Consider the following 26,117-nt stretch of genomic DNA (forward strand, 5'->3'; position numbering starts at 1 on the left):
TTATTATTTTTAATAAAATGCTGAAGTGGTAGGTAGATACAAGATAAAGGTAGAAAACATAGTTTAGTGTTGTAAGAGAGCACATGTAGATGATCAGGTGTGTGCCTGTAGACTATGTGTTAATCCAAGCTAGACCAGGGCAATAAAACATCCACGTATGCAAAGATTTCTCTCAGAACGGGGGGGTGAGGTTCTAAGCCTCACCTCTGTTGATCCCCAATTTCTCACCTGATGGCCCCCCTGCGACTGTGCCTGTCTTAGGTTGTTCCTCCCTTGAGGAATCTTACCCGTCTCTGGCTAACCAGTCATCTTCCGGGGCCATACAGGGAAATGTGAAGTTGGTAAGTGAGAGAGAAGCCTTATTGTTTGAAAAAGTTAGCTTTTTACTTCTTTGCATATTTATGCCCTGTGGCTTCTATGCCCAGCATTTGTCTTGAGGTATCTTTACCACTTGGAAGAATTATGATACTCGGTAAATTTGATATGAGGCACGAATTCTATTTAAGGGTTGTAATTAGGAAGGAAGAAGAAAAGCTATAGAAGTAGCAGGCGGAAGAAAACATGGGAAGATTGATTATTTCTTTGATATATCTTCTTGTAGAGTAACTTCAGCATGTATAGGTTTTAAGCTACTACTTAAATTGCACACACACATTAACATAATAGGAGTATAGTTACATAACCAAAGCATATCTGTAATTACCAGCCATCTGCAGTGAAACCAAGAAAACCAGTTAGGCACCTTAGGCATTTGTGAAAACTTATCTATGATATGGTGGATATTGTCCAACTGAACTAGAACAGTCTGAGAGAAATCAGACAAATTAAAACAACCCATTCCTGGGGACTGTTCACATGCCATATGTTCTTTTAACAGTAAATAGTTTTTAGTTGTAAGACTTTGGAGCGCTACAATTTGTACTTCTCCAAATTCTTGATTGAGTTCCAACAGTATAGATCCAGTCCAATTTTGTTGTTTTACTGTATGCACAGGCCAGCTTAGATATCTCCTTCCTCATTCCCACGGCAAGTCCAGGAACTGGTGGGATGAGTGCATCTACAGCTGTAGCAGTGCGTGGATCTTTGTTGGGGTTTTTTGATGATCATCTTCTGGCATGAGTCTTCCAGAGAGTGCAGATGTTGGAAGTTCTTTTTCATATCGTATCTTAGTTCATTTTCGGGGTAGCCCAATTAGGCTTTGATCCTCTGTATAAACACAAACAGACCCTTTGCCTACACTTTTATATGCCCTTTATACCCTTGTGTAGAACTCGTTGGAGGTTACCACACAGGAACTGCCCTTTTTTTTTTTTTTTTTGCTATCACTAATCTACACTTACATGACGAATATTATGTTTACTAGGCTCTCCCCTATACCAGGTCTCCCCTATAAACCCCTTTACAGTCACTGTCCATCAGCATAGCAAAATGTTGTAGAATCACTACTTGCCTTCTCTGTGTTGTACAGCCCTCCCTTTTCTCCTACCCCCCCATGCATGTTAATCTTAATACCCCCCTACTTCTCCCCCCCTTATCCCTCCCTACCCACCCATCCTCCCCAGTCCCTTTCCCTTTGGTACCTGTTAGTCCATTCTTGAGTTCTGTGATTCTGCTGCTGTTTTGTTCCTTCAGTTTTTCCTTTGTTCTTATATTCCACAGATAAGTGAAATCATTTGGTATTTCTCTTTCTCCGCTTGGCTTGTTTCACTGAGCATAATACCCTCCAGCTCCATCCATGTTGCTGCAAATGATTGGATTTGCCCTTTTCTTATAGCTGAGTAGTATTCCATTGTGTATATGTACCACATCTTCTTTATCCATTCATCTATTGATGGACATTTAGGTTGCTTCCAATTCTTGACTATTGTAAATAGTGCTGCGATAAACATAGGGGTGCATCTGTCTTTCTCAAACTTGATTGCTGCATTCTTAGGGTAAATTCCTAGGAGTGCAATTCCTGGGTCAAATGGTAAGTCTGTTTTGAGCATTTTGATGTACCTCCATACTGCTTTCCACAATGGTTGAACTAACTTACATTCCCACCAGCAGTGTAGGAGGGTTCCCCTTTCTCCACAGCCTCGCCAACATTTGTTGTTGTTTGTCTTTTGGATGGCAGCCATCCTTACTGGTGTGAGGTGATACCTCATTGTAGTTTTAATATGCATTTCTCTGATAATTAGCGATGTGGAGCATCTTTTCATGTGTCTGTTGGCCATCTGTATTTCTTTTTTGGAGAACTGTCTGTTCAGTTCCTCTGCCCATTTTTTAATTGGGTTATTTGTTTTTTGTTTGTTGAGGTGTGAGAGCTCCTTATATATTCTGGACGTCAAGCCTTTATCGGATGTGTCATTTTCAAATATATTCTCCCATACTGTAGGGATCCTTCTTGTTCTATTGATGGTGTCTTTTGCTGTACAGAAGCTTTTCAGCTTAATATAGTCCCACTTACTCATTTTTGCTGTTGTTTTCCTTGCCCGGGGAGATATGTTCAAGAAGAGGTCACTCATGTTTATGTCTAAGAGGTTTTCGCCTATGTTTTCTTCCAAGAGTTTAATGGTTTCATGGCTTACATTCAGGTCTTTGATCCATTTTGAGTTTACTTTTGTATATGGGGTTAGACAATGGTCCAGTTTCATTCTCCTACATGTAGCTGTCCAGTTTTGCCAGCACCACCTGTTGAAGAGACTGTCATTTCGCCATTGTATGTCCATGGCTCCTTTATCAAATATTAATTGACCATATATGTCTGGGTTAATGTCTGGATTCTCTAGTCTGTTCCATTGATCTGTGGCTCTGCTCTTGTGCCAGTACCAAATTGTCTTGATTACTATGGCTTTATAGTAGAGCTTGAAGTTGGGGAGTGAGATCCCCCCTACTTTATTCTTCTTTCTCAGGATTGCTTTGGCTATTCGGGGTCTTTGGTGTTTCCATATGAATTTTTGAATTATTTGTTCCAGTTCATTGAAGAATGTTGCTGGTAGTTTCATAGGGATTGCATCAAATCTGTATATTGCTTTGGGCAGGATGGCCATTTTAACGATATTAATTCTTCCTAGCCACGAGCATGGGATGAGTTTCCATCTGTTAGTGTCCCCTTTAATTTCTCTTAAGAGTGACTTGTAGTTTTCAGAGTATAAGTCTTTCACTTCTTTGGTTAGGTTTATTCCTAGGTATTTTATTTTTTTTGATGCAATTGTGAATGGAGTTGTTTTCCTGATTTCTCTCTCTGTTGGTTCATTGTTAGTATATAGGAAAGCCACAGATTTCTGTGTGTTGATTTTGTATCCTGCAACTTTGCTGTATTCCGATATCAGTTCTAGTAATTTTGGGGTGGAGTCTTTAGGGTTTTTTATGTACAGTATCATGTCATCTGCAAATAGTGACAGTTTAACTTCTTCTTTACCAATCTGGATTCCTTGTATTTCTTTATTTTGTCTGATTGCCGTGGCTAGGACCTCCAGTACTATGTTAAATAACAGTGGAGAGAGTGGGCATCCCTGTCTAGTTCCCGGTCTCAGAGGAAATGCTTTCAGCTTCTCGCTGTTCAATATAATGTTGGCTGTGGGTTTATCATAGATGGCCTTTATTATGTTGAGGTACTTGCCCTCTATTCCCATTTTGCTGAGAGTTTTTAACATGAATGGATGTTGAACTTTGTCAAATGCTTTTTCAGCATCTATGGAGATGATCATGTGGTTTTTGTCTTTCTTTTTGTTGATGTGGTGGATGATGTTGATGGACTTTCGAATGTTGTACCATCCTTGCATCCCTGGAATGAATCCCACTTGGTCATGGTGTATGATCCTTTTGATGTATTTTTGAATTCGGTTTGCTAATATTTTGTTGAGTATTTTTGCATCTACGTTCATCAGGGATATTGGTCTGTAGTTTTCTTTTTTGGTGGGGTCTTTGCCTGGTTTTGGTATTAGGGTGATGTTAGCTTCATAGAATGAGTTTGGGAGTATCCCCTCCTCCTCTATTTTTTGGAAAACTTTAAGGAGAATGGGTATTATGTCTTCCCTGTATGTCTGATAAAATTCCGAGGTAAATCCATCTGGCCCGGGGATTTTGTTCTTTGGTAGTTTTTTGATTACCTCTTCAATTTCGTTGCTGGTAATTGGTCTGTTTAGATTTTCTGTTTCTTCCTGGGTCAATCTTGGAAGGTTATATTTTTCTAGGAAGTTGTCCATTTCTCCTAGGTTTCCCAGCTTGTTAGCATATAGGTTTTCATAGTATTCTCCAATAATTCTTTGCATTTCCGTGGGGTACGTCGTGATTTTTCCTTTCTCGTTTCTGATACTGTTGATTTGTGTTGATTCTCTTTTCTTCTTAATAAGTCTGGCTAGAGGCTTCTCTATTTTGTTTATTTTCTCGAAGAACCAGCTCTTGGTTTCATTGATTTTTGCTATTGTTTTATTCTTCTCAATTTTATTTATTTCTTCTCTGATCTTTATTATGTCCCTCCTTCTGCTGACCTTAGGCCTCATCTGTTCTTCTTTTTCCAATTTCGATAATTGTGACATTAGACCATTCATTTGGGATTGCTCTTCCTTTTTTAAATATGCTTGGATTGCTATATACTTTCCTCTTAAGACTGCTTTTGCTGTGTCCCACAGAAGTTGGGGCTTAGTGTTGTTGTTGTCATTTGTTTCCATATATTGCTGGATCTCCATTTTGATTTGGTCATTGATCCATTGATTATTTAGGAGCGTGTTGTTAAGCCTCCATGTGTTTGTGAGCTTCTTTGCTTTCTTTGTACAGTTTATTTCTAGTTTTATGCCTTTGTGGTCTGAAAAGTTGGTTGGTAGGATTTCAATCTTTTGGAATTTTCTGAGGCTCTTTTTGTGGCCTAGTATGTGGTCTATTCTGGAGAATGTTCCATGTGCACTTGAGAAGAATGTATATCCCGCTGCTTTTGGATGTAGAGTTCTATAGATGTCTATTAGGTCCATCTGCTCTACTGTGTTGTTCAGTGCTTCCGTGTCCTTACTTATTTTCTGCCCAGTGGATCTATCCTTTGGGGTGAGTGGTGTGTTGAAGTCTCCTAGAATGAATGCATTGCAGTCTATATCCCCCTTTAGTTCTGTTAGTATTTGTTTCACATATGCTGGTGCTCCTGTGTTGGGTGCATATATATTTAGAATGGTTATATCCTCTTGTTTGACTGAGCCCTTTATCATTATGTAGTGTCCTTCTTTATCTCTTGTTACTTTCTTTGTTTTGAAGTCTATTTTGTCTGATATTAGTACTGCAACCCCTGCTTTCTTCTCACTGTTGTTTGCTTGAAATATGTTTTTCCATCCCTTGACTTTTAGTCTGTACATGTCTTTGGGTTTGAGGTGAGTTTCTTGTAAGCAGCATATAGATGGTTCTTGCTTTTTTATCCATTCTGTTACTCTGTGTCTTTTGATTGGTGCATTCAACCCATTAACATTTAGGGTGACTATTGAAAGATATGTACTTATTGCCATTGCAGGCTTTAAATTCGTGGTTACCAAAGGTTCAAGGTTAGCCTCTTTAGTATCTTACTGCCTAACTTCGCTCGCTTATTGAGCTGTTATATGCACTGTCTGGAGATTCTTTTCTTCTCTCCCTTCTTGTTCCTCCTCCTCGATTCTTCATATGTTGGGTGTTTTGTGCTGTGCTCTTTCTAGGAGTGCTCCCATCTAGAGCAGTCCCTGTAAGATGTTCTGTAGAGGTGGTTTGTGGAAAGCAAATTCCCTCAGCTTTTGTTTGTCTGGGAATTGTTTAATCCCACCGTCATATTTGAATGATAGTCGTGCTGGATACAGTATCCTTGGTTCTAGGCCCTTCTGTTTCATTGTATTAAATATATCATGCCATTCTCTTCTGGCCTGTAGGGTTTCTGTTGAGAAATCTGACGTTAGCCTGATGGGTTTCCCTTTATAGGTGACCTTTTTCTCTCTAGCTGCCTTTAACACTCTTTCCTTGTCCTTGATCTTTGCCATTTTAATTATTATGTGTCTTGGTGTTGCCCTTCTTGGATCCTTTCTGTTGGGGGTTCTGTGTATTTCCGTGGTCTGTTGGATTACTTCCTCCCCCAGTGTGGGGAAGTTTTCAGCAATTATTTCTTCTAAGATACTTTCCATCTCTTTGCCTCTCTCTTCTTCTTCTGGGACCCCTATAATACGGATATTGCTCCTTTTAGATTGGTCACACAGTTCTCTTAATATTGTTTCATTCCTGGAGATCCTTTTGTCTCTCTCTATGTCAGCTTCTATGCGTTCCTGTTCTCTGATTTCAATTCCATCAATGGCCTCTTGCATTCTATCCATTCTGCTTATAAACCCTTCCAGAGTTTGTTTCATTTCTGCGATCTCCTTTCTGGCATCTGTGATCTCTTTCCGGACTTCATCCCATTTTTCTTGCGTATTTCTCTGCATCTCTGTCAGCATGTTTATGATTCTTATTTTGAATTCTTTGTCAGGGAGACTGGTTAGGTCTGTCTCCTTCTCTGGTGTTGTCTCTGTGATCTTTGTCTGCCTGTAGCTTTGCCTTTTCATGGTGATAGGAATAGTCTGCAGAACTGGGACGAGTGACGGCTGGAAGGACTTCCTTTCTTGTTGGTTTGTGGCCCTCCTCTCCTGGGAGAACAGCGGCCTCTAGTGGCTTGTGCTGCGCAGCTGCGCGCAGACAGGGTTTCTGCTTCCTGCCCGGCTGCTATGGAGTTAATCTCCGCTGTTGCTGTGGGCGTGGCCTGGCTCGGGCAGTTATCCAAAATGGTGGAGTCGCGTTGGAGCAGGAGCTGCTGGGAGGCTATTTATCTCCGTAAGGGGCCTCCCTGCTCCCTGCAGCCCAGGGGTTAGGGTGCCCTGAGATCCCGGGTTCCCTACCTCTGGATTAAGTGACCCGCCCTGCCCCTTTAAGACTTCCAAAAAGCACCCGCCAAAACAAAACAACGACCACAAAAAAAAACAAGAAAAAAAATTTTTTTTAATTAAAAAAAAAAAAATTTTTAAAAAAAAAAAAAAAAGGTGGTCGTTCGTTTTTCTTTATTCTCCGGTGCCAGCCTCAGGCCTCTGCTCACCGGTCTTTCTGCCCTGTTTCCCTAATATTGGGGTCCCTGTCCCTTTAAGACTTCCAAAAAGCGCTCGCCAAAACAAAGCAGCAAAAAAGCAAAAAAAAAAAAAATGGTCGCGCGCTTTTCTTATGTCCTCTGTCGCCCAGCCTCCAGTGCCTGCTCACTGTTCTTGCTGCCCTGTTTTCCCAGTATCGAGGGCCCTGCACTCTGGCCCGGATGGCTGGGGCTGGGTGTTCGGCAGCCCTGGGCTCCGTCTCCCTCCCGCTCTGCCCGCTCCTCTCCCGCCGGGAATTGGGGGGAGGGGCGCTCGGCTCCCGCGGGGCCGGGGCTTGTATCTCACCCACTTCGCGAGGCGCTGGGTTCTCTCAGGTGCGGATGTGGTCTGGATATTGTCCTGTGTCCTCTGGTCTTTATTCTAGGATGGGTTGTCTTTGTTATATTTTCATAGATATATGTTGTTTTGGGAGGAGATTTCCGCTGCTCTACTCACGCCGCCATCTTCCGCCCCCTCCCCTGTTTTTTTCTTATGGCTGAGTAATATTCCATTGTGTATATGTACCACATCTTCTTTATCCATTCATCTACTGATGGACATTTAGATTGCTTCCATATCTTGGCTATTGTAAATAGTGCTGCGATAAACATAGGGGTGCACCTGTCTTTTTCAAAATGGAGTGCTGCATTTTAGGGTAAATTCCTAGAAGTGGAATTCCTGGGTCAAATGGTATTTCTATTTTGAGCTTTTTGAGGAACCTCCATACTTCTTTCCACAATGGTTGAACTAACTTGCATTCCCACCAGCAGTGTAGGAGGGTTCCCCTTTCTCAGCAACCTTACCAACATTTGTTGTTGTTTGTCTTTTGGATGGTGGCGATCCTTACAGGTGTGAGGTGATATCTCATTGTGGTTTTGATTTGCATTTCTCTGATGACAAGCGATGTGGAGCAACTTTTCATGGGTCTGTTGGCCATCTGAATTTCTTTTTGGAGAACTGTGTTTAGCTCCTCTGCCCATTTTTTAATTGGATTGTTTGCTTTTTGTTTGTTGAGGTGTGTGAGCTCTTTATATATTTTGGATGTCAACCCTTTATCGGATGTGTCATTTATGAATATATTCTCCCATACTGTAGGGTACCTTTATGTTCTATTGATGGTGTCCTTTGCTGTACAGAAGCTTTTCAGCTTGATATAGTCCCACTTGTTCATTTTTGCTTTTGTTTCCCTTGCATGGCGAGATATGTTCATGAAGAAGTCGCTAATGTTTATGTCCAAGAGATTTTTGCCTATGTTTTTTTCTAAGAGTCTTATGGTTTCATGACTTACATTCAGGTCTTTGATCCACTTCGAATTTACTTCTGTGTATGGGGTTAGACAGTGATCCAGTTTCATTCTCTTACATGTAGCTGTCCAGTTTTGCCAGCACCATCTGTTGAAGAGACTGTCATTTCCCCACTGTATGTCCATGGTTCCTTTATCATATATTAATTGACCATAAATGCTTGGGTTAATATCTGGGGTCTCTATTCTGTTCCACTGGTCTGTGGCTCTGTTCTTGTGCCAGTACCAAACTGTCTTGATTACTGTGGCTTTGTAGTAGAGCTTGAAGTTGGGGAGTGAGATACCCCCGACTTTATTCTTCCTTCTCAGGATTGCTTTGGCTATTCGGGGTCTTTGGTGTTTCCATATGAATTTATTTATTTATTTATTTATATTTTTTTGAAGAACATTGTGTTTACTAGGCTCTCCCCTACCCCAAGTCCCCCACACAAACCCCATTACAGTCACTGTCCTTCTTCATAGTTAGATGTTGTAGAATCACTACCTGTCTTCTTTGTGTTGCAAAGCCCTCCCCTTTGCCCCACCCCCCACATTTTACATGCTATAATACCCCCTTTCTTCTTCCCCACCCTTATCCCTCCCTACCCTCCCATTCTCCCCAGTCTCTTTCCCTTTGGTAACTGTTATTCCATTCTTGGGTTCTTTGTTTCTGCTGCTGTTTTGTTCCTTCAGTTTTTCTTTTGTTCTTATACTCCACAGATGAGTGAAATCATTTGGTATTTGTTTTTCTCTGCTTGGCTTATTTCACTGAGCGTAATACCCTCTAGCTCCATCCATGTTGTTGCAAATGGTAGGATTTGTTTTCTTCTTATGGCTGAATAATATTCCATTGTGTATATGTACCACATCTTCTTTATCCATTCAACTACTGCTGGACACTTAGGTTGCTTCCATTTGTTGGCTATTGTAAATAGTGCTGCGATAAACATAGGGGTGCATCTGTCTTTTTCAACCTGGAGTGCTGCATCCTTAGGGTAAATTCCTAGAAGTGGAATTCCTGGGTTAAATGGTAAGTCTGTTTTGAGCATTTTGAGGAACCTCCATATTGCTTTCCACAATGGTTGAACTAATTTACATTCCCACCAGCAGTGTAGGAGGGTTCCCCTTTCTCAGCAACCTTGCCAACATTTGTTGTTGTTTGTCTTTTGGTTGGTGGCCATCCTTACTGGTGTGAGGTGATATCTCATTGTGGTTTTAATTTGCATTTCTCTGATAACTAGCGATGTGGAGCATCTTTTCATGTGTCTGCTGGCCATCTGAATTTCTTCTTCGGAGAACTGTCTGTTCAGCTCCTCTGCCCGTTTTTTAATTGGATTATTTGCTTTTTGTTTGTTGAGGAGTGTGAGCTCTTTATATATTTTGGATGTCAACCCTTTATCGTATCTGTCATTTACAAAAATATTCTCCCACACTGTAGGTTACCTTTTTGTTCTATTGATGGTGTCCTTTGCTGTACAGAAGCTTTTCAGCTTGATATAGTCTCACTTGTTCATTTTTGCTTTTGTTTTCCTTGCCTGGGGAGATATGTTCATGAAGACGTCGCTAATGTTCACATCCAAGAAATTTTTGCCTATGTTTTTTTCTAAGAGTTTTATGGTTTCATGACTTACATTCAGGTCTTGGATCCATTTTGGATTTACTTTTGTGTGTGGGGTTAGACAGTGATCCAGTTTCATTCTCTTACATGTAGCTGTCCAGTTTTGCCAGCACCATCTGTTGAAGAGACTGTCAATTCCCCATTGTATGTCCATGGCTCCTTTATCGAATATTAATTGACCATATATGTTTGGGTTAATGTCTGGAGTCTCTAATCTGTTCCACTGGTCTGTGGCTCTGTTCTTGTGCCACTACCAAATTGTCTTGATTGCTATGGCTTTGTAGTAGAGCTTGAAGTTGTGGAGTGAGTCCCCGCCACTTTATTCTTCTTTCTCAGGATTGCTTTGGCTATTCGGGGTCTTTGGTGTTTCCATATGAATTTTTGAACTGTTTGTTCTAGTTCGTTGAAGAATGTTTTTGGTAATTTGATAGGGATTGCATCAAATCTGTATATTGCTTTGGGCAGGATGGCCATTTTGATGATATTAATTCTTCCTAGCGAAGGGCATGGGATAAGTTTCCATTTGTTTGTGTCCTCTTTAATTTCTCTTAAGAGTGTCTTGTAGTTTTCAGGGTATAGTTCTTTCACTTCCTTGGTAAGGTTTATTCCGAAGTATTTTATTCTTTTTGATGCAATTGTGAATGGAATTGTTTTCCCGATTTCTCTTTCTATTGGTTCATTGTTAGTGTATAGGAAAGCCACAGATTTCTGTGTGTTAATTTTGTATCCTGCAACTTTGCTGTGTTCCGATATCAGTTCTACTAGTTTTGGAGTGGAGTCTTTATGATTTTTTATGTACAATATCATGTCATCTGCAAGTAGTGACAGTTTGACTTCTTTACCAATCTGGATTCCTTGTATTTCTTTGTTTTGTCTAATTGCCGTGTCTAGGACCTCCAGTACCATGTTGAATAACAGTGGTGAGAGTGGGCATCCTTGTCTTGTTCCTAATCTCAGAGGAAAAGCTTTTAGCTTTTCACTGTTCAGTATGATGTTGGCTGTTGGTTTATCATATATGGCCTTTATTGTGTTGAGGAAACTGCCCTCTATACCCATTTTGTTGAGAGTTTTTACCATGAATGGATGTTGAATTTTGTCAAATGCTTTTTCAGCATCTGTGGAGATGATCATGTGGTTTTTGTCCTTCTTTTTGTTTATGTGGTGGATGATGTTGATGGATTTTCAAATGTACCATCCCTGCATCCCTGGGATGAATCCCACTTGGTCATTATGTATGATCCTTTTGATGTATTTTTGAATTCGGTTTGTTAATATTTTGTTGAGTATTTTTGCATCTATGTTCATCAGGGATATTGGTCTGTAATTTTCTTTTTTGGTGGGGTCTTTGCCTGCTTTTGGTATTAGGGTGATTTGGCTTCATAGAATGAGTTTGGGGGTATTCCCTCCTCTTCTATTTTTTGGAAAACTTTAAGGAGAATGGGTATTATTTCTTCTCTGTATGTCTGATAAAATTCAGAGGTAAATCCATCTGGCCTGGGGGTTTTGTTCTTGGGTAGTTTTTTGATTACCGCTTCAATTTCTTTGCTGGTAATTAGTTTGTTTAGATTTTGTGTTTCTTCCTTGGTCATTCTTGGAAGGTTGTATTTTTCTAGGAAGTTGTCCATTTCTTCTAGGTTTTCCATCTTCTTAGCATATAGGTTTTCAAAGTAGTCTCTAATAATTCTTTGTATTTCTGTTGGGTCCATTGTGATGTTTCCTTTCTCGTTTCTGATTCTGTTGATGTGTGTTGATTTTCTTTTTCTATTAATAAGTCTGGCTAGAGGCTTATCTATTTTGTTTATATTCTCGAAGAAACAGCTCTTGGTTTCATTGATTTTTTCCTATTGTTTTATTCTTCTTAATTGTATTTTTTCTCTGATCTTTATTATGTCCCTCCTTCTGCTGACTTTAGGCCTCATTTGTTCTTCTTTTTCCAATTTTGATAATTGTGACATTAGACTATTCATTTGGGTTTGTTCTTCTTTCTTTAAATATGCCTGGATTGCTATATACTTTCCTCTTAAGACTGCTTTTGCTGCATCACACAGAAGTTGGGGCTTTGTGTTGTTGTCATTTATTTCCATATATTGCTGGATCTCCATTTTAATTTGGTTGTTGATCCATTGATTATTTAGGAGTGTGTTGTTAAGCCTCCATGTGTTTGTGAGCCTTTTTGTTTTCTTTGTACAATTTATTTCTAGTTTTATACCTTTGTGGTCTGAAAAATTAGTTGTTTGGATTTCAACCTTTTGGTATTTACTGAGGCTCTTTTTGTGGCCTAGTATGTGATCTATTCTGGAGAATGTTCCATGTGCATTTGAAAAGAATGTGTATCCTGTTGCTTTTGGATGTACAGTTCTGTAGATGTCTATTAGGTCCATCTGCTCTATTGTGTTGTTCAGTGCCTCTGTGTCCTTACTTATTTTCTGTCTGGTGGTTCTGTCCTTTGGAGTGAATGGTATGTTGAAGTCTCCTAAAATGAATGCATTGCATTCTATTTCCTCCTTTAGTTCTGTTAGTATTTGTTTCACATATGCTTGTGTTCCTGTGTTGGGTGCATATATATTTAGAATGGTTATATCCTCTTGTTGGACTGAGCCCTTTATCATTATGTAATGTCCTTCTTTATCTCGTTACTTTCTTTGTTTTGAAGTCTATTTTGTCTGATACTAGTACTGCAACACCTGCTTTTTTCTCCCTATTTTTTGCATGAAATATCTTTTTCCATCCCATGACTTTTAGTCTGTGCATGTCTTTGGGTTTGAGGTGAGTGTCTTGTAAGCAGCATATAGATGGGTCTTGTTTTTTTATCCATTCATTGACTATGTCTTTTGATTGGTGCATTCAGTCCATTTACATTTAGGGTGATTATCGATAGGTATGTATTTATTGCCATTTCAGGCTTTAGATTCGTGGTTACCAAAGGTTCCAGGTTACTTTCCTTACTATCTAAGAGTCTAATTGAACTCACTTAGTATGCTGTTACAAACACAATCTAAAGGTTCTTTTTTATTTCTCCGCCTTTTTCTTCCTCCTTCATTCTTTATATATTAGGCATGATATTCTGTATTCTTTGTCTATCCCTTGATTGACTTTGGGTATAGTTACTTTAATTTTGCACTTTCTTAGTAAGTAGCTGTTCTACTTTCTTTAACTCTGGTGGCAGGTATTAAACCTTAGGAACACTTCCATCTATAGAAGTCCCTCCAAAATAGACTGTAGAGATGGTTTGTGGGTGGTAAATTATCTCAGTTTTTGCTTATCTGGAAAATCTTTAATCCGTCCTTCAAATTTAAATGATAATCTTGCCGGTTAAAGTTATCTTGGTTCCAGGCCCTTCTGCTTCATGGCATTAAATACATCATGACACTCCCTTCTGGCCTGTAGGGTTTCTGCTGAGAAGTCTGATGTTCGCCTGATGGGCTTTCCTTTGTATGTGATCTAATTTCCCTCTCTGGCTGCTTTTAGCAGTGTTTCCTTATCCTTGGTCTTTCCCAATTTAATTACTGTGTGTCTTGGTGTTGTCTTCCTTGGGTTCCTTGTGTTTGGAGATCTGTGGATCTCTATGGCCTGAGAGACTATGTCCTTCCCCAGATTGGGGAAGTTTTCAGCAACTACCTCCTCAAAGACACTTTCCATCCCTTTCTCTTTCTTCTTTCTGGTATCCCTATAATGCGTATATTGTTCCGCTTGAATTGGTCACACAGTTCTGTCAATATTCTTTCATTCTTAGAGATCCTTTTTTCTCTCTGTGCCTCAGCTTCTTTGTATTCCTCTTCTCTAGTTTCTATTTCATTTATTGTCTCCTCCACTGTATCCAGCCTGCTTTTAATACCCTCCATCGTGCTCTTCAATGATTGGATCTCTGACCCGAATTCATTCCTGAGTTCTTGGATGTCTTTCCATACCTCCATTAGAATGTTGATGATTTTTATTTTGAACTCCCTTTCAGGAAGAGTCATTAGGTCCATGTCATTTATATCTTTCTCAGGAGTTGTATTAATAATTTTATTCTGGACAAGGTTCCTTTGGCGTTTCATGTTTGTATATGGCTCCCTCTAGTGTCCCGAAGCTGTAGTCTCTGGAGCTGCTCAGACCCTGAAGCAATGTCGGGGGTCGCAGGGGAGCGGTACTGGTCCCTGGGGGGAGAAAAGAGCTGTTCCCCGCCTCTCGGCTGCTGTGCCTGTCTCCACTGCCTGAGCCAGTGGGCCGGGCACACAGGTATAAGTTTTTGTCCCAGAGCAGCCAGATATGGATCCCTGCTTTCCACAAGCACCCGGAATCCCAGTCTCCCCAGGAACTCTGCCTGTATTAACTTTCCAACCCAATAGTCATGCGAGTCTCATGAAAGCACTGTGAAATGTAGGTTTGTGCTCCCAGCGCAGATATCCGGAGCTAGGTATTTGGCAGTCCCAAGCCTTCCACTCCCCCACCCTGCTCCGTTTCTCTTCCTCCCTCCGGTGAGCTGGGGTGGGGGAGGGGCTCGTGTCCCTCGAGCTCTGGTATGTTACCCCGTTCGGTGAGGTCTGCTCTTTTCTCCTGGTGTGTGCAGTCTGATGCCATCCTCTTTCCTGTTGCTCTCTCAGGATTAGTTGTGCCAACTGTATTTTCTAATTGTATCCAGTTTTAGGAGGAAGCCTCTCTCTCTCCTCTCATGCCGCCATCTTTAATCCTCTCTCTCAGTAACTTTTTACTGAATAAATTAATATGCCTCCTGTTGTTTAGTGTCCTAGTGGCTTGTGGTCATAGCCATTGAGTCCAGCCTCCTGTCCCCAGGCAGGACCTGGTGGGTGGATGATCACTGGTTCTTTGCAGTTTCTCAGCTGCCTGTTCTGTTGCTGAGCTACATTTGCAGTTCAAGGTAACTCTTAATACAGTTGAACTGATTATCTTTTAATCATTAATTTTTAAAGGAAAACAGAAGAAAAACATTCACTTCCCTTTATGTAATAAAAAATTGTTTGGTTTTGTTTTCCTAGATCTTTTTCTAAATGAAGTTTACTTGGCTCCTTTTCTTTTGCATTCTATTCTCTATGCTTAAAAAAAAATATGGAGCCTCTCAGTTTCTTGTGGTTCTAAAAATTAGAACTTTTTTATGTGTACCTCTCTCCAGATTTGGGCCCAGCTGGCTAACCTGTCTTTGGTAGAATGTGAGTAAAGGTGAAAGTGGAGATCTTTCCTTAAACTTGTTTTCATTCAATTGTTATATCGTGATGTGTTTTTCCAAAGGAATTAGACAAAAAAAAAAAGATAAAGTTCAGATATATAAACATCTTGTTTAATGTCTGTCACTCAGGAAGCCTATTAAGTTTTTGAACTCTTAACTGTGCTTCTTGATAACCCCTGTACCTCAGCTTAATCGTTTTATATTATAATAAAATTAATTTTTGAGCTTCTGAAATCCTCAGTCTTGTCAAATGGGTTCTATTTGCACTTTGATACTAGATAGGCTTTGGCCCCATAGGCTTTGTTACATTTTGGAACAAATGTATTTTGTTCATGAGTTATTTTATTCTGGCTGTGATTTAGAATAATAGTTTTCTATTATTTTTTTGGTATTAACCCTTAGTTAATAAAAGGATTTGTCTATTTAAAAAAAAAAATCTTTTTCTGAATCTGATCAGACTGTATCAGCTGCAGCCCTGTGAGCTGCCGCTTGGGCTGGAGGGCCTGAATGCAGCCCTTTTGGCTAAGCAGTTGCCTCTTCCTGGCAGCAGCTGGTGATGGGGGCCCCAGAGGAACTTTGGACTTTTGCAGAGCAGTCTGCAAACCTCTGATTTAGAGGATTGTGTTTTTAGTTCATCTGTCTTTTTCTTACAGGTTGGCAGAAATGTTGATAAGTGGCTTTGGATGCTCGGTGCTCATCGTGTAATGACTCGAGGGGAGGGTGACAGTGATGTGGTTAAGAGCAAACATGGTAGCATTGAAGCTGACTTTGGATTTTGGAAGACCAAGTTTATCTCCTGGCTACAGGTGCTTCGGGAAGGAGAGAAAAAATCCTGTAGTGGCAACTGTAAGAAGGGCAAATGCAAATCTAATCAGCATGGCTCAGAGGAAATGGAGCCAGGGTCTCACACGCGAGAGGGATCACATCAGAGGGACAGGAAGGTATGTAGCCTTTGTGTCCATGTCTCACTGCCTTCGTCCTATGTTTGGAGATGCCGAACCCTACTGCTGCCCTGAGAAATGATTTCATTGGCTTCTGGTTAGAAGGAAGATCTGAAACTCATGTGGTGGTGTTTGAGAGAGAGTGTGGCCTTTGGAGTTAAGCCCTTTTGTGCTGGATACTTTCCTGTATCTCTTCTTTAATGGTTACATTGCTAGAGTTAATTTTTACTGCAGTTTGCAGGTTAGGAAACACAGGCCTGGAGAAGTTAAATATGCCCCAGGCTGAGCTCCTGTCTTTTTATCTCTAAAGCACGTATTCCTCCTGACCTCTTTCATTTAATGACTCTATTAATCACTCAAGTTAGAAGGTAGGCAGGTCATCCTGATAAATAACATCTCTTCATTCCTCCCATTCTAAACATTCCTCTTCCTTCTTCAGATAACCCAGATCCATTGAAGCTCATGTCATCAGGCTATGTATCTTTAGCCGTCTTCACAGCTGCTGTCTTTTGGTTACTTGGTCACTTGTGTCACTCAGGAACAATGCTATATTCTGACTCACTGTTTTTCTCTCCACGCTTATTCCTGTCATTACTCTTTGTGGCCAAATCATCATGTTGATTTTTCCACCACCCTGGCCTGCTTCTGGCCCTCACACTTCCAGCAACCATTTTCTTCATTGACCTTGGCCTCTTACTTTCATTGTCACCTCTGAAATTTCATGTTCCTATGACCTGAAATTCTGACCTCTTTCTGGTGCTCCTCAGTTTAAAATTTCTTTGATACCATACCTATTTCATTGGATAGTGAAAACTGCTTATTTCACTTCTGTCCTTACCCAGTTGAGGTTTTATACTCATTCTTTTATCAACATTGTCAATTGCCCTGCCTTCCACTCGGTTTTCTAACCCAACTGGCTAACCCCAAGCCAAGTTGAAACCTACTGTCTGCCTTCTGTTGCCTGCTACTCGCTGTCTGACCAGAGATTTGTGATTACAGGATCAAGTGTCTGCTTAGACTGCCTGACAGTCTGCAACTTTCTCTTGTAAGTTCCCTTTCTCATTCTCCAAGATGACTGCTTAATACTCTCTCCCTGCCTCTTTTCCCCAGTTCTCATATGAAGTCATCTGAGGAGAATTCTCTTACAGTTCCCCATCTACACATCTTCACCATCTTTTCTGCCCTAGAAAACCAAGTTTCTGGGTCTTGCCAAAACTACTCTGTGCATGCTCTGGAATCAAGGAATCTGTTCCTTCATTTATCGTATCTCTTTTCCCTGCATTGTTAATCTCTCCCTCTCTGCTATTTATTTACAAATATATAAACATGCTCTGGAATCACTTGTGTTTAAACAAACAGAGAAAGCAAATTAATACTTATTTCTTTTGTTATATATCTTTCAGCTGCTGTTTCATTTTTTTCTGTTCTTCTTTCTAGTCAGTCTTTTGCTTACATTTGCTTATCTGCTCTTCAATTGATTCTTAATATTTTTTACAGTTTTAAAAAAAAATTAAAGTAAAATTCACATAACATAAAATTAACCATTTTATATGTATATACATATAAATCCAGTGGTGTCTACTACACTTACAATTTTGTGCAACCACTAAGTACCTCTGTCAAATTCCAGTACCTTTGCATCACTCCAGAAGATGCACCTTACTCACTAAGCAGTCACTTGTCACTTCCTTTCCTCCAGCCCTGCATCCTCCTATCTGCTTTCTGTCTCTATGGGTTTACTTATGCTGAACATTTTATACAAGTGGAATCATATAATATGTGACATATTGTGTCTGGCTTCTTTTACTTAGCATAATGTTTTGGAGGTTCATCCATGCTGTAGCATGTATCAGTACTTCATTCCTTTTTATGACTGAATAATCCAATATATGGATATATAGCATTTTGGTGGTACATTTATCTATCTGTTGATGAACATTTTGATTATTTCCACCTTTGGTTACTGTGAGTAGTGCTCTTCTGTCATTCATATACAAGTATTTATTTGAGTAACTTTTCAATTCTTTCGGGAGTATATGAGAATGGAATTGCTGGGCGATATGATAATTCTATGTTTAACTCTTTGAGGTACCACCAGACTGTTTTGCACAGCTGCAGCACATTTTACATTTCTGTCAGTAATGTATGAGGGTTTCAGTTTCTCCACATCCTTGCCAACACTTATTTATTTATTTATTATTTATTTATTTATCGCCATCCTAGTCAGTATGAAGTGGCATCTTTGTGTTTTGATTTGCATTTACTTCTAATGACTAATCAAGCATCTTTTTATGTTTATTGCCCTTTGTACATCCTCTTTGAGAAATGTCTATTCAAGTCCTTTGCTCATTTTTTAATTGGGTTCTCTGTCTTTTAGTTCTTGGTAAGCAGATACATAATGTGCAAATATTTCCCCCCATATAGACTTTTTTTTCACTTGATTGTGTCCTTTGACATGCTAAAGTTTTGATCCTTTGAAGTCTAATTATTTGTATTTTGTCACTTTGCTGTTAGGTTTACATATATGAATCCATTTTTATTCCTTAATTTCTCCATTATTGCCTTATTTTGTGTTATTTTGATTTTTTATTCCATTCTCATTTCCATTTCTGTTCATTTTTTTTCTCTTAATTGCTTATTTATTTACATATCCATAGACCTATACATATATCTTTTTTTTTGTTATCATTAATCTACAGTTACATGAAGAACATTATGTTTACTAGGCTACCCCCTTCACCAAGTCCCCCCCACACCCCATTACAGTCACTGTTCATCAGTGTAGTAAAAGGCTGTAGAATCACTATTTGTGTTCACTGTGTTGCACAGCCCTCCCCATGCCACCCCCTACATGCTAATTATATATGCTAATCGTAATACCCCCTTTCTTTTTCCCTGCCCATCTCCCTCCCTTCCCACCCATCCTCCCTAGTCCCTTTCCTTTGGTAACCGTTAGTCCATTCTTGGGTTCTGTGATTCTGCTGCTGTTTTGTTCCTTCAGTTTTTCTTTATTCTTATACTCCACATATGAGTGAAATCATTTGGTACTTGTCCTTCTCCACCTGGCTTATTTCACTGAGCATAATACCCTCTATCTCCATCCATGTTGTTGCGAATGGTAGGATCTATTTTTTTCTTATGGCTGCGTAATATTCCATTGTGTATATGTACCACATCTTCTTTATCCATTCATCTACTGATGGACATTTAGGTTGCTCCCATATCTTGCCTGTGGTAAATAGTGCTGCAATAAACATTGGGATGCATCTGTCTTTTTCAATCTGGGCTACTGCATTCTTAGGGTAAATTCCTAGAGGTGGAATTCCTGGGTCAAATGGTATGTCTGTTTTGAGCTTTTTGAGGAACCTCCATACTGCTTTCCATAACGGTTGAACTAATTTACATTCCCACCAGCAGTGTAGGAGGGTTCCCCTTTCTCCACTACCTTGCCAACATGTGTTGTTGTTTGTCCTTCGGATGGTGGCAATCCTTACTGGTGTGAGGTGATATCTCATTGTGGTTTTAATTTGCATTTCTCTGATGACTTGTGATGTGGAGCATCTTTTCATGTGTCTGTTGGCCATCTAAATTTCTTCTTTGGAGAAGTGTCTGTTCAGATCCTCTGCCCATTTTTTAATTGGATTATTTGCTTTTTTTTGTTGAGGTGCGTGAGCTCTTTATATATTTTGGATGTCAACCCTTCATCAGATCTGTCATTTATGAATATATTCTCCCATACTGTAGGGTACCTTTTTGTTTTATTGATGGTGTCCTTTGCTGTACAGAAGCTTTTCAGCTTGATATAGTCCCACTTGTTCATTTTTCCTTTGTTTTCCTTGCACGGGGATATATGTTCATGATTAAATCACTCATGTTTATGTCCAAGAGATTTTTGCCTATGTTTTTTTCTAGGAGTTTTATGGTTTCATGACTTACATTTAGGTCTTTGATCCATTTTGCATTTACTTTTGTGTATGGGGTTAGAAAGTGATCCAGTTTTATTCTCTTACATGTAGCTGTCCAGTTCTGCCAGCACCATCTGTTGAAGAGACTGTCATTTCCCCATTGTATGTCCATGGGTCCTTTATCATATATTAATTGACCATATATGTTTAGGTTAATGTCTGGAGTCTCTAATCTGTTCCACTGGTCTGTGGGTCTGTTCTTGTGCCATTACCAAATTGTCTTGATTACTGTGGCTTTGTAGTAGAGCTTGAAGTTGGGGAGTGAGATCTCCCCCACTTTATTCTTCCTTCTCAGGATTGCTTTGGCTATTCCGGGTCTTTGGTGTTTCCATATGAATTTTTGAACTATTTGTTCCAGTTCATTGAAGAATGTTGTTGGTAATTTGATAGGGATTGCATCGAATCTATGTATTGGTTTGGGCAGGATGGTCATTTTGATGATATTAATTCTGCCTAGCCAGGAGCATGGGATGAGTTTTCATTTGTTAGTGTCCTCTTTAATTTCTCTTAAGAGTGTCTTATAGTTTTCAGGGTATAGGTCTTTCACTTCCATGGTTAGGTTTAATCCTAGGTATTTTATTCTTTTTGATGCTATTGTGAATGGAATTGTTTTCCTGATTTCTCTTTCTATTGGTTCATTGTTAGTGTATAGGAAAGCCACATATTTCTGTGTGTTAATTTTGTATCCTGCAACTTTGCTGTATTCCGATATCAGTTCTAGTAGTTTTGGAGTAGAGTCTAGGGTTTTTCATGTACAGTATCACGTCATCTGCAAATAGTGACAGTTTAACTTCTTCTTTACCAATGTGGATTGGTTGTATTTCTTTGTTTTGTGTAACTGCTCTGGCTAAGACCTCCAGTACTATGTTGAATAACAAGGGTGAGAGTGGGCATCCCTGTCTTGTTCCTGATCTCAGAGGAAAAGCTTTTAGCTTCTCACTGTTAGATATGATGTTGGCTGTGGGCTTATCATATATGGCCTTTATTATGTTGAGGTACTTGCCCTCCATGCCCATTTTGTTGAGAGTTTTTATCATGAATGGATGTTGAATTTTTTCAAATGCTTTTTCAACATCTATGGAGATGATCGTGTGGTTTTTGTCTTTTGTTCTGTTGATGTGGTAGATGATGTTGATGGATTTTCGAATGTTTTACTATCCTCGCATCCCTGGGATGAATCCCACTTGGTCATGGTGTATGATCCTTTTGATGTATTTTTGAATTCAGTTTGCTAATAGTTTGTTGAGTATTTTTGCATCTACGTTCATCAGGGATATTGGTCTGTAATTTTCTTTTTTGGTGGGGTCTTTTCCTGGTTTTGGTATTAGAGTGATGCTGGCTCCCTAGAATGAGTTTGGAAGTATTCCCTCCTCTTCTATTTTTTGGAAAACTTTAAGGAGAATGGGTATTATTTCTTCTCTGTATGTCTGATAAAATTCCGAGGTAAATCCATCTGGCCCAGGGGTTTTGTTCCTGGGTAGTTTTTTGATTACCGCTTCAATTTCTTTGCTGGTAATTGGTTTGTTTAGATTTTGTGTTTCTTCCTTGGTCAGTCTTGGAAGGTTGTATTTTTCTAAGAAGTTCTCTATTTCATCTAGGTTTCCCAGCTTGTTAGCATATTGGTTTTCATAGTATTCTCTAATAATTCTTTGTATTTCTGTGGGGTCTGTCATGATTTTTCCTTTCTAGTTTCTGATTCTCTTGATGTGTTTTGGTTCTCTTTTTCTCTTAATACGTCTGGCTAGAGGCTTATCTATTTTGTTTATTTTCTCAAAGAACCAGTTCTTGGTTTCATTGATTTTTTTCTATTGTTTTATTCTTCTTAATTTTATTAATTTCTTCTCTGATCTTTATTATGTCTGTCCTTCTGCTGATTTTAGGCCTCATTTGTTCTTCTTTTTCCAATTTCGATAATTGTCACATTAGGCTATTGATTTGGGATTGTTTTTCCTTCTTTAAATATGCCTGGATTGCTATATACTCTCCTCTTAAGACTGCTTTCGCTGTGTCCCACAGTAGTTGGGGCTTTGTGTTGTTGTTGTCGTTTGTTTCCATATATAGCTTGATCTCTATTTTAATTTGTTCGTTGATCCATTGATTATTTAGGAGCATGTTGTTAAGCCTCCATGTGTTTGTGAGCCTTTTTCCTTTCTTTGTATGATTTATTTCTAGTTTTATACCTTTGTGGTCTGAAAAATTGATTGGTTGTATTTCAGTCTTTTGGTATATACTGAGACTCTTTTTGTGGCCTAGTATGTGGTCTATTCTGGAGAATGTTCCATGTACACTTGAGAAGAATGTGTATCCTGTTGCTTTTGGATGTAGAGTTCTATAGATGTCTATTAGGTCCATCTGCTCTACTGTGTTGTTCAGTGCTTCCGTGTCCTTACTTATTTTCTGCCCAGTGGATCTATCCTTTGGGGTGAGTGGTGTATTGAATTCTCCTAGAATGAATGCATTGCAGTCTATTTCCCCCTTTAGTTCTGTTAGTATTTGTTTCACATATGCTGGTGCTCCTGTGTTGGGTGCATATATATTTAGAATGGTTATATCCTCTTGTTGGACTGAGCCCTTTATCATTATGTAGTGTCCTTCTTTATCTCTTGTTACTTTCTTTGTTTTGAAGTCTATTTTGTCTGATTCTAGTACTGCAACACTTGCTTTTTTCTCCCTGTTGTTTGCATGGAATATCTTTTTCCGTCCCTTGACTTTGAGTCTGTGCATGTTTTTGGGTTTGAGGTGGGTCTCTTGTAAGCAGCATATAGATGGGTCTTGCTTTTTTATTCATTCAGTGACTATGTCTTTTGATTGGTGCATTCAGTCCGTTTACCTTTAGGGTGATTATTGAAAGATATGTACTTACTGCCATTGCATACTTTAGATTTGTGGTTACCAAAGGTTCAAGGTTAGATTCTTTAGTGTCTTACTGCCTAACTTAACTCGCTTATTGAGCTGTTACAGACACTGTCTGGTGATTCTTTATTTCTCTCCCTTCTTATTCCTCCTCCTCCATTCTTTATATGTTGGTTGTTTTATTCTGTGCTCTTTTGTGTTTCCTTTAACTGCTTTTGTTGGTAGTTGATTTTATTTTTTGCCTTTGGTTAGTATTTGGTTGGTCTGCTTTCTTTGCTGTGATTTAATTTTCTCTGGTGACATCTGTTTAGCCTTAGGAGTACTTCCATCTAGAGCAGTCCCTCTAAAATACCCTGTAGAGGTGGTTTGTGGGAGGCAAATTCCCTCAACTTTTGCTTGTCTGGGAATTGTTTAATCCCTCCTTCATATTTAAGTGATAATCATGCTGGATACAGTATTCTTGGTTCAAGGCCCTTCTGTTTCATTGCATTAAATATATCATGCCCTTCTCTTCTGGCCTTTAAGTTTCTGTTGAAAAGTCTGATGGTAGCTTGGTGGGTTTTCCTTTATAGGTGACCTTTTTCTCTCTATCTGCCTTTAAAACTCTGTCCTTGTCCTTCATGTTTTCCGATTTAATTATTATGTGTCTTGGTGTTGTCCTCCTTGGGTCCCTTCTGTTGGGAGTTGTGTGTACTTCCGTGGTCTGATCGGTTATTTCCTCTCCCAGTTTGGGGAAGTTTTCAGCAATTATTTCTTCAAATACACTTTCTATCCCTATTTCTCTCTCTTCTTCTTCTGGTACCCCTATAATGCGAATATTTTTCCATTTGGATTGGTCACTCAGTTTTCTTAATATTGTTTCATTCCTGGAGATCCTTTTGCAGAGATCTCTCTCTGCATCAGCTTCTATGCGTTCCTGTTCTCTGGTTTCTATACCATCAATGGCCTCTTGCATCTTATCCATTCTGCGTATAAATCCTTCCAGAGATTGTTTCATTTCTGTAATGTCCTTCCGGACGTCATCCCTTAGCTCTTGCATATTTCTCTGCAGCTCCATCAGCATGGTTATGACCTTTATTTTGAATTCTTTATCAGGGAGATTGGTTAGGTCTACCTCCCCAGATTCCTTCTCAGGGGAGGATGTCTGGGTTAGTCTGGTCTGTATCAAATTCTTCAGCCTTTTCATGGCGATAGAGGTAGTTGTGGGAAGCTGGTGCATATGTTGGCTGGGAGAACGTCCCTTCTTGCTGGTTTGTGGCTTTCTTCTCCTGGGAGAAGAGTGACCCCTAGAGGGTTGTGCTGGGCATCTGTGTGCAGATGGGGTTTCTAATTATTGCCTGGCGGCTGTGAAATAAGCTCTGCCCTGCTGTCTCAGGCCTCTGCTCCACTATGGCGGAGTGGCATCGGAGGGGAAACGGGCGGGAGGCTATTTATCTCCGTGATGGGCCTCCGAGCTGTACTGCTGTCCAGGGGGTTAGGGCGCCTGGAGTTCCCCAGGATTCCCAACTGCTGTGCTAAGTGTCCTGGGACGTTTCCGTCCAGCTGTTAGGTCCCTGTCCCTTTATGTCTTTCAGAAAGCACTCGCTTTTCTTTGTCCCAGGGGTCCCGGCTGCAGGGACCCACTTGCAGGTTTTACTGTTCTGTTTCCCTAGTATCCAGCACTGCACGCACTGTGTGTCTGTGCACCAGTGCGGATGGCTAGGGCTGGGTGTTCAGCAATCCTGGGCTCCCGCTCCCTCCCTGCTCCGACTCCTCTCCTCCCGCCGGGATCTGGGGTGAGGGGTGCTTGGGTCCTGCCGGGCCGTGGCTTGTATCTTGCACAGTTTGCAAGGTTCTGGGTTCTCACAGGTGTAGAGGTAGCCTGGATGTTGTCCTTTATCTTCTGGTCTCTCTTTTAGGGATAGTTGTGTTTGTTGAGTTTTCAAAAATATATATGGTTTTGGGAGGAGATTTCCACTCCTCTACTCACGCTGCCATCTTTGCTCTGCCCTTTCTGTTTACTTTTTAGTTTTTAACCTGGAGATTGCTGTTAACCTCTTTAACTTATAGTACCCTGTTTGAATTTATGCCACCTTAGTATATAACTGCTCTTATTCAGTGTTGTCCCTTCCCTTCTATGTTATTGTTGTCACAAATCACAAGTTTTTACATGGTACCAATTAGCATGGATTTATAGTTGTTTTAAGCATTTGTCTGTTAAATTTGTCTTTTAATTAAAGAAAAAAAAAGAGGAACTACAAACCAAAAATAGAATAATACTGGCTTTTGTATTTTCCTGTGTAGTTATCTTTACCAGTGTTCTTTATTTCTTCAAATAAAATAATTTTATTTGAAGCTTTGAGTCACTATCAGGTGACCTTTTTATTTCTTTCTGAAGGACTTTTTAACACTTCTTGTAGGGCAGTTCTACTGGTAATGAACTTCTTCAGTTCTTGTTTACCTAAGAATGTCTCCGTTTCCCTTTTAGCTTTGAAGGATGGCTTTGCTGGACATAGAATTCTTTGTTGATAGTTTTTCTTTCAGTGGTTTAAATATGTTATCCCTCTGCCTTCTGACCTCTAAGATCCCTGATGAGAATCAGCTGCTGATCTTATCTTATTGAAGATCCCTTGTATAAGATGTGTTCCATCTCTCTTGCTGCTTTCAAGATTCTTTCTTTGTCATTGTCTTGATTATAATGTGTTTTGGTTTGGTTCTCTTTGAATTTAACCTTCTTCCAGTTCATTGAGTTTCTTGGATGTGTAGATTCATGTCTATCATCAAATTTGGTACATTTTCTGCCATGTTTTTCTTCAAATATTCTTTCTGTTCTTTCCTCTCCTTCTGGGGCTCCCTTTTCATACATGTTGGTACACTTGATGGTGTCTTTCTTAGACTCTTTATTTTTCAGACTGGCCAGTTTCACCTGATTTATGTTCACATTTTCTGATTTTCTGCCTGCTCAAATCTGCTATTGAAACCCTCTAGTCAAATTTTTAGTTTGGTTATTATACTTTTCAGCTGAAGAATTTCCTTTTTATAATTTCTTTGTCTGTTTTGATACACTCTATTTGTTGAGACATTGTTCTTCTGGTTTCCATCAGCCTTTTGCCCTTGGTTTCCTTTAGCTCTTTGAGCATATTTAAGACAATTGACTTAGTCTTTATTATGTCTGTGTTTTCTCAGTGATAATGTCCATTAATTTCTCCTGTGATTAGGCCGTACCTTTTCTTTTC

At 39.7% G+C, this 26,117-nt stretch overlaps 1 protein-coding gene across 8 annotated transcripts in view; it reads left to right on the forward strand.

Annotated features, from left to right (window-relative positions):
• The window catches only part of LOC118923724 (S-adenosyl-L-methionine-dependent tRNA 4-demethylwyosine synthase TYW1), a 312,259-nt gene that overhangs the window by 9,973 nt on the left and 276,169 nt on the right, over positions 1-26,117 (forward strand). For 7 of the 8 annotated variants that reach the window (XM_036907895.2, XM_057487213.1, XM_057487212.1 and 4 more), the window contains exon 6: positions 15,797-16,084. The exons of the other annotated variant lie outside the window; for it this stretch is intronic. In XM_036907895.2, the coding sequence (XP_036763790.2) occupies positions 15,797-16,084 (288 nt within the window). The remainder of the gene's footprint in view (positions 1-15,796; positions 16,085-26,117) is intronic. 8 annotated transcript variants of the gene reach the window in all.

Source organism: Manis pentadactyla, chromosome 10 (assembly GCF_030020395.1).
Source record: "Manis pentadactyla isolate mManPen7 chromosome 10, mManPen7.hap1, whole genome shotgun sequence".
Classification (NCBI taxonomy): domain Eukaryota; kingdom Metazoa; phylum Chordata; class Mammalia; order Pholidota; family Manidae; genus Manis; species Manis pentadactyla.